The 8,568-nt window shown below is 52.4% G+C and overlaps 1 gene segment (V, D, J or C); it reads right to left on the bottom strand.

The window, feature by feature from the left end:
* Window positions 1-935: 935 nt before the first annotated feature.
* LOC106833889 (T cell receptor beta constant 1-like) lies at window positions 936-6,982 on the bottom strand. The segment is given in 5 exon segments: window positions 936-1,144; window positions 1,441-1,547; window positions 1,689-1,706; window positions 2,161-2,547; window positions 6,761-6,982. Coding segments are annotated over 5 exon segments (705 nt in total).
* Between the last annotated feature and the right edge of the window lie 1,586 nt (window positions 6,983-8,568).

Below are 8,568 nucleotides of genomic sequence, written 5' to 3'. Positions count from 1 at the left end.
GATTAACAGGGACAACACGTGTGCCAGTGCCCAGCCTAAAGTCTGGAACAAAGCAGGCTATCAATAAGGGACTCTATCTTCCCCACGCTTTCTCAGCTTTCAGACTTCCTTCTCACCCCTTACATTCAACCTCAAGTAACTTGCACATGGCCTTTTCACTGGTCTATGCCTATGTCCTCTAATTGCATCCCTTGCCTACCACAGTGAATATAACCCGCATGTAGAGTTTATTCTAGTGCGGTAACTGTCTCTGCCCAAGTGGATGCACTTAACATGCTGCATTTGGGGTGGCTTGCTTTCCATCCCATCAAGTGAAGGTTCTTGTTGGAAGGGCTACTTGGTGTAGCACCTCAGCCCCCACTGGACCGTTCCCTTCTCCATTCCTCCTCCGGGCCTGACCCATGTGCCCTGCCTCTGTGGAATTTCTAGACTTCATATATCAGTGGTATCAGCTCTGTGCCTTCTTTGGGATTCTAACCTAGATATGCAGAGTAGAACTAAATCTTATGTTGAAATCTAAAATCAAGATAAGATGGAGATGTTAAGAACAGATAGAGATAACACCTAAATGCATAATAAATGAAAATTGAATCTGGAATTGAGAATGGCCAGGCATTCTAACCCCACAGGTCTGCTCTGTCCTCTGTCCCAAGCTGAGGGTGGGGCTGTAGTTCCCCTGTGCTCATCCTTATGCAGGTTTTCCAGAGTCCAGCTCCTAAAGCCCTTCAGACTAACACTAGATGCTGGGGATCCCAAATGCCTGGGTATGAGCCATGGGGTCCATCCTCCATCAGGATGAACAGGAGGAAGTAGCATTGATCAGAGAGGAGGGTGGGTCAGTCACTCCATATGCCTGAGGGGTGTTGCTTTCTCCAAATCAGAAGGTAGGTCTTTGAAGGGCAGAACTCCATAGACACTCCTGAGACACGGCCAGATCCAGCATGGCACTTTTATTACCTTAGTCTATTTCAGATTCAGGGAAGCAGAGAGAAGGGACAGACATGCAGAAAGGAGACAAAAGGTAGACAGAGAATAACTCTTTAGGAACACAGATTGGAAGCACGTAAATGACACTCTAGGGTGAGGATTAAGAACAACCCAGGATACACTTTTGGAGCTGGTCTCAGGAATCCTTTTTCTTGACCTGAGGAAGAGAGGACATTGTCAGGGTCCTGGTGGCCAAGGACTAGCAAGTGGGGGTCAGAGGAGCCTGACTCTGGGGACTGATTTTGGATAAGACTTGTTGTTTCTCCCCACCCTCCGATGCTGGATTCTGTAGTGATCTCTGCGCTTTGCCCCAGTCTGGGAGCCCCATTATACTTTCCTTGAGATGGCAGGACATTTCAGGGCTGAGGTCAGGCTCTGAGATGCCCTGATATCCCATGTATGATGTTCCGCCTTCTCCCTCCAATAACCTGCCCATCGTGCCCTCCTCTTTACCATGGCCATCAGCACGAGGGCGCTGACCAGTACAGCATACAGGGTGGCCTTCCCCAGAAGAATCTCATAGAGGATGGTGGCAGACAGGACCCCTCGCTGATAGGACACTGTTGGTGGGAAGGGAGAGCAGGTAGGTACCTGTGAGCAGGTGTCTCTGCCTCACCCCCCAGGGTCCATGGGTTCTCTATTCTCTGATTCCAGAGCAAAGACCATGGGAGATGGAAAGAAAAAAGAAGAGGGTCACTTACCTGAGCTGAGGCCACAGTCTGAAAGAAAGAAAGGGGAGAAAATGGGATGAGTAGGGCATGTCGCTACTTAAAGTCACTGAGCCTTAAGTCAACCTTTTAAGTGATAGGCTCATAGGCCACAAAAACATAACAGCCAGAGGGTGCAGTCAGCCTCCTTGGACAGCCCTGGAGCTGTCTTCCTCATGCTGCTGCGATGTCAGAAGCATCCTCATTGTAACCTCAGGCAACTAGGACCAGTGAGGGGGTGGGAGGCCAGTAGTGAGGGGCCCCATCAGCACAGCCGTGTTGGGCTGAGCATCTGGGGGAAGAACTAGGCTGAGATGCCCTGCTCTCCTTCATGGTGGGCTTTACTCTTCCCTCTCCCCCTCCTATCCCTTTTTCTCTATCTAGTCTTTCTGGTCTTCTACCTGGATCTCTCCCTTTCTCTCTAGTCTGACTCAGTCCTTGCCTAAGCCTCCCAGGCCCTACTCACCTGCTCTGCCCCAGGCCTCAGCACTGATGTTCTGCCTGACAGGTTTGGTCCGGTTCTCTTTCCACTCATCGTCCTCCTTGAGGCCGAAGAACTGGACTTGGCAGCGGAAGTGGTTGCGGGGGTTGTGCCAGAAGGCAGCAGAGACCCTCAGCCGGCTGCTCAGACAGTAGCTGGGGTTTTCATCATCTGACGGCTCCCTGTAGGGCTGAGGGTCCGTGCTGACCCCAGTCTGGACTTCCTTCCCATTCACCCACCAGCTCAGCTCCACGTGGTCGGGGTAGAAGCCTGTGGCCAGGCACACGAGCGTGGCCTTCTCGGTGCGGGAGATTTCTGCTTCCGAAGGTTCAAACACAGCCACCTTGGGTAGGGTCACCTGGTTCAGGTTCTCTGGAAGGGAAGAAGAGTTGGGGCCAGGGCTGCCCTGAGAGCTGTCTGGGTTTGGTAGGGGCTCTGCATGTGTGTGTGAGGGAGAGAGGGGCCGGGAAAGGGGTCATGATGAAGCAAAATTATGTAGTAGTACGTCCTTTTTTTTTGAGTGTTACTGCCCCATCCTCTGTGATTATTCTCCCTCTGCCTGGCTGTCCTCTGTATTTACCCTATGGTTAGGCAGTGTCCACTGTCTCTCCATCTCCCTAAGCTGGCATTAAGAATGGCACTGCCTAACATTCTGAATAAAGTCCCTTTATTGACATTGTTTGATTTCTTCTCCATCAATGAAAGCTTACCAGTCTACTTCTCACCATATTATGTAGTAGTTATTTAAATGGAGCACTGGATTGGAATCAGAATAACAGGATCCAAATCTTAGAACTGACTTTGCCCACCAATGTGACTTTAGGACCATCTCTTAATATCTCTGCTTGTGAAGGGAGAATCATAACACTGACTTTCCAGAGTGGGTGTGGAGATTAAACAACATAGGATTCAGAAAGCCCGTGTCCTCAGCTGGGTTATTTGTATCTGAATCTGAGTGGCTGAGTAGTAAAGGGAAATTGGGGAAAAGGAGGGTCGTTTTGGGGCTGGGACTTTTCTTCAGATGCCAATACAGAAATGGCATCTTTTTGTGCGCTCATGTGAGGGCATCTTATTTTATTATTCTATGCTCATGAGAATGGGAGGTGCTCTGACTTTTCTGTGGTTCACGAGGTCATCCTAGCCATTCCTCCACCTTCAGGTACCCGCTGAGTTTCCTCAGCTCAGACCGATTGCAGTCTCCCCTTACTTCAAATTCAGGCATTCTTCAACCTTCTTTGCTCTTCTGCTTCCAAATGGTATCCTTTCCCCTACCAGCAAGCTTCCTAAATAAGTACCTCAGATCATCAGAGCAACTTCTTGCTACTAGTTGTCTGGATACTATTTTGTCTAAGCCGCCCCTCTGTGGAATCTTAGGAGCCTCAGTGAAGGCATTCCCGTTAAAGCCCATGCAGCGCTCTCATCTGACTGGCTCATTTCTTCCGGGCCTGTTCTCCATTCATTTCACCCTGTTCTTTGCTTTCCATTGATGTTTGTTGCTGTTTCTGAGCAATTCTATTAAAATTAAGAAATCTCACTCTCATGAGAATCTAGTTTAGGTTGCAAGATGGAGAAAATGCTCTTCTAACTGACACTTCACATTCCTATGGATGTGACCTAACTTCCAGGGTCAGCTTCATGGGTATGTGACCTGTGCAATCACACAGGACGCCATGCTTAGAAGGGCCCATGCTTGGTGTAATAGCTGCTGTAAACTTTTTGAAATTCTAAGTATTTTTTTTAACACGAGCCCCTGGGTTTTCATTTTGAGGTGGTCCTGCCTCCCCTCACATCAGCTCCTCCACCCACAACTCCTGCCTTGCTCATCACTCCCATGTCCTTAGGTCTTTACTGGCTGACCCAGCCCCAAATAGTGATAATATCCTAACTCATATCTGCAGTGCTGGCTCCATCAGTCTTTCTGCTCTCAGCCTGGTTATTTCTCTCTCTGTCTCAAAGACCCTGCCTCTGGGATCCTACCAGCTCTCCAGATGGACCACAGAATGTACTCCTCTGACCTCCTCACCAGCAAACACTCAGTCCTTATTGTAAAAAATTAAAGCTGTCCTTTGAGCCATGTATGAGGCTCCCCATGATGTTTATTGATATGATGGGCAGGACAAACAGAAGCAGGACCTGAAGCACTGTCTACACGGCTCCATGGTGAGGATGGGATCAGTTATCCTCTGTGTCTGGGAATCCCCGCGGGGTGTGGGGGGCTTGCATATGTGGGTGTAAGCGTGTGTACTAGTGAGCGTCTGTTTGCATATGCTCTGCTTATGGGTTGGTCTTGCCTCGGGCAGAATTGTGAAGTTCATCTTTCCTGTTCCCAGCCCATCTCTCACACATACCCAGCCTTCTATTGTCCACAAGCCAAACCCTGCCACTCCCTTGGCACTGGGCTTCCCGCTCCCACTGCAGTGACCACCTAGGGGAGGGGTGGGGAAGGGAAGCACTGAATTACAACCATCCACTGTTTGCTGGATACTCCACATGTAGATTGTCTTGGAACCCTCAGAGCAATATTAAGTGGGAATTACCGTTGGTACTGCAGAGCAGAGGGAGCCTGAGGTCCACACAGTCACTTGTCCAGGGTCACCCCATCATTAGAGAGCCAGGCATTGGGACCCAGGTTTATCTGGTCCTAAAGGTTCCGTCTTTTCTCACCCGCAGGTGATGACAGGAACCCAGCACTTCCTGGGGGCACACTTAGCTGAGCCTCCTTGGCTACAGTTCAATGCGTCTAAATACAATCCCCGCTTGTTGTCATCAAATAATCCGAGTTAAGATACCAGTATTATGAGTAACTTCCCCTTTCTGGCTCAATGCTCTCATCACCAGGTGACATTTAAGGTCCCTTGCCAGCTCTAAGAGCCTCCTGGGGCTTTTCCTAACCTCACAGCAAACTATCTGCATTTCAATGTGTGTTTGTGACAAAGGAACTTTCTGCACCATCTAGGCTGTTTAACCTAGAATACTAGTGCCAGGACAGATTTCAGGCTGGGGGGATGGGACGCATTGGGTTGAATGCACCCCAGTGTCTGAGGTCCCCATCCAGCCCACAGCGGGAACGAATGCTGTACACAGAGCCCTGGCCCTCAGGGGGCTGAGGCTTAGGAAGAGGGAGGCAGAGGTTTTAAATCCAATTTTAAATCCACGTTTCTAAGCAGTAAATCAACAGACCCAGGCGTGTTTTGATTCCCTTCCTCACTGACTCACGTTTCTTTCTGTTCTCTCTAGTCCACTCTAGTTTGTCATCCTTTTTCCCCTCTGCTCAGCGCTCCCTCCATCTACACCTCCCAGGAGTCGGCTCAGCCCGCCGCCCAGGTCCATCTCTGCTTTTTCTGCCCCTCGGCTCTTTTCCCCCAGCATGTAGCAGCTACATCCCCTCCTACTCCTCCCCCAACCCAAGTTTTCCCTTCTCAGGCTTTCTTTCCAATGTGGCAGCTCTCAGAGTCCTAATAAATCCTCTCCTTCTCCACCGCTCACCCAGTCTCTAAATACCTCAGAGAAAAAAGGGGATCAAAACCTCCCTTGCCCTCCGTCCTTGTTCCCGGACCGTGAGTACTCCATCCCCTCTGCCCCGCTTGCAGAGTTGGCTTCACAGACCGACGACTCGCGTGTCCCAGCTCCGGCCCACCCCACCCTTCTCCGGGGACCGAGGGACTGGGGCTGGAAGGCGGGGAGGCGTCCAAATCTTACCTATGACCGTGAGCTTGGTGCCGGAGCCGAAGTACTGCTCGTAAGAGCACGGAGACCAAGCCCCACACGTAAACCCCTCAGCGCCCCAGCCGCCTCCCGCGCCCGGGTCCCAGCCGGGTCCCGCGCCTGGCTCCAGCGCTGGGGAGGGCACCAGGTGCCGAGATCAGGAACGGCCCTGGGCCCCGCTGCCTGGGCTGCTGGTCCCGTGGCTACTCACCCACGACGGTCAGCCGGCTGCCGGCCCCGAAAGTCTGGTCGGCGCCGGAAAGCACAGCCCCAGAGCTTCTGCCCAAAACCAGGTCCTCCGCCCGCCCGCTCCAGCCCCTCCGCGCCGTCGCGCTTACCCAGCACGAAGAGCCGCGTGCCGGGCCCGAAGTACAGCGTCTCTGAGGTCACGGCCCCCGAGCCCCGCGCAAAAACCCACCGCGCGTCCCGCCCCGCGTCCCCGCTTACCTAGCACCGACAGCCGAGTACCCGGGCCGAAGTACTGAGTATTTTGGCTCACAGCCCCCGGGCGCAGCACAAAAACGGGCCCCTCCACCCTCTTGGTGTCCCAGAGCGCCCCACTCCCGCTCCCGGTTCCACGGGCGCCCCGCTTACCTAGCACGGTCAGCCGGGTGCCCTGGCCGAAATATTGAGGGTCTGTACTCACAGCCCCGAGCCCCAGGACAAAAACCCGGAGGTGCCCTCTCCTGCTGCCCCGGACTCAGCCCAGGTCCCGCCAACCAGGAGCTCTCCATCGCGCACCCAGCACCCGGAGCCGGAGCGGCAGGCCCAGGCGCCAAGCCTAGCTTCTGAGCACAGCCCCAAATGGAGCTGGGCAGCTGCCCACCTCTTTCCATCCCGCCCCACGGAACGCCCTGGGACACCCTACTGTCCTCCTTACCGAGCACAGTCAGCTTGGAACCGTCCCCAAGGAACAGCTGCCCCGTGTTCGCACAGCCCTGGGGACCCAGGAGCAAACCATGCCTTCCCGGACTTAGGGACCCAGGAAGGTCCAGAGCCCACTGCCCAAGGGCCCGGTTTAGGGGGTCCTCGAGGCTGAGCGGTCCACCCATCTTCCCAGCCAGAGGGGCCAGTCTTACCTAGCACAGTGAGCCGAGTCCCTGGCCCGAAGAACAGCTCATTGTAAGAGCACAGTGGGAAGGGGCTGCCAAGAATTCCTCCCCCTTCCCCACCTCTCTTGGCACAGACTGAGGGCCACCCTCCTTCTTCGTGTCTTCTCTCTTCCCATTTCCAGAATTAGCTGGACATGGTAATCTGGACATTGCATGATGCCACCCCCAGTTTGCAGAGGAGAATCAACTTAGCTTGGGGGCAATCCAGTGGACTTGAAACCTGTCGGAGTATTAATGGTGGTGGTTGAGCTGGACTTGAGAAGTGTTCCAGGCCAGACCCTGCCTCATACAAATAATCTGTAACCCCTCTGGCCTTAGTTTTTTCACCTGAAAAATGGGGAAAAACTATCTTTCCCACAGGGTTGTTGTGGGTGCCAAATGAATTACGCATGTGCAAGTACTTTGTCAAAGGGCACATTTTGTGAGAAGCACTGAATGGTGATCCCACTTGGATGCCTTGGTCCTTCACGGTCCTGGGAAGCTGAGTCTGGAGCAAGAAGAAGCAGAGATGTTCATTGAGTCCAAGTCTGTGCAAGACCATGTCAGGGTCTAGCTCCAGACACCTCTCCAACTTCTCTCCCCATCCCAGAGCAGATTCCCTGGGCTGTGTGGGGTGTTTTCTGAGGCAGGGCTTTTTGTAAAAGCACCTCCTTTACCTGAATCATCGTGCTCCACCCCCCAGTCCCCACAATGTTACACTATGATTCAAAAATGTTTCCTCCTCTCTGAACCCCCTCCGCCAACCACTGGGCAGCGGCAGGGAGCACAGGTGGCAGAGGTTGGTCTGGTTGAGTGGGGCTGGGAAAAGACAAATTCAGAGTGCCTTTGAAGTGGAGAGCGGCTTGGGGAAGGTCGTGGTGCTAGTGGAGAGGGAGGCACAGAGAGGCCCTGCCCTGGAACGTATACCACTCTGAGGAGATCTTCTATGTCATCAGGACTCCCCTCTGGGACTCTGTGCCCACCTGCACAGACTGGCATTTATAGTGAGGTGGGGTGGGAGGAGCGAGGGGTGGGATCCATAGAGCAGGTGATGGCAACTTATAGCACGAGGACAGACAGCCTGGAAACCTCTATACTTTCCCAGTGCTTCCTGAACCAAGTCTAAGCTTCCTGTCCTTCATTTATCCCACAAATGTTTAATGAACATCTGCTATGTGCCAGGCCTCTGCTGGTTGCAAGGATCTGAGTCTATCCTCAGTGGCATGCACCAACCTGCCTTTCAGCTTTGTATTTTATTACTCCTATCACTGACCCTTGCACTCCGCTAAATGAAAATACCCAGAAGTACCTGACCCTGTTGTTTCAGTCATGCCTCTGACTGTCATGATCACTCTCCCATTTGGATAATTGAGACCAGTTCTTCCTTTGAAGACACTGCCACCTTCTCACCTCTCATTAGTTTTTCCTGCTAATCCCAGTCAGGCACTGAGGGCTAGTCTCTGCTATTTCAAAACATCATCTTGTATTTCCTCTGCTTCTATTCATGAATTATCCCCCTTGTGAACAGGTAAGCTTCTTGCGCACTATAATTTGGATATCTTTCTATTCTTGAAGGTTAATAGCAAAACATTGCAAT

This window comes from Equus asinus, chromosome 1 (assembly GCF_041296235.1).
Source record: "Equus asinus isolate D_3611 breed Donkey chromosome 1, EquAss-T2T_v2, whole genome shotgun sequence".
Lineage (NCBI taxonomy): Eukaryota > Metazoa > Chordata > Mammalia > Perissodactyla > Equidae > Equus > Equus asinus.
This window is presented reverse-complemented; position numbering and strand designations above follow the sequence as displayed.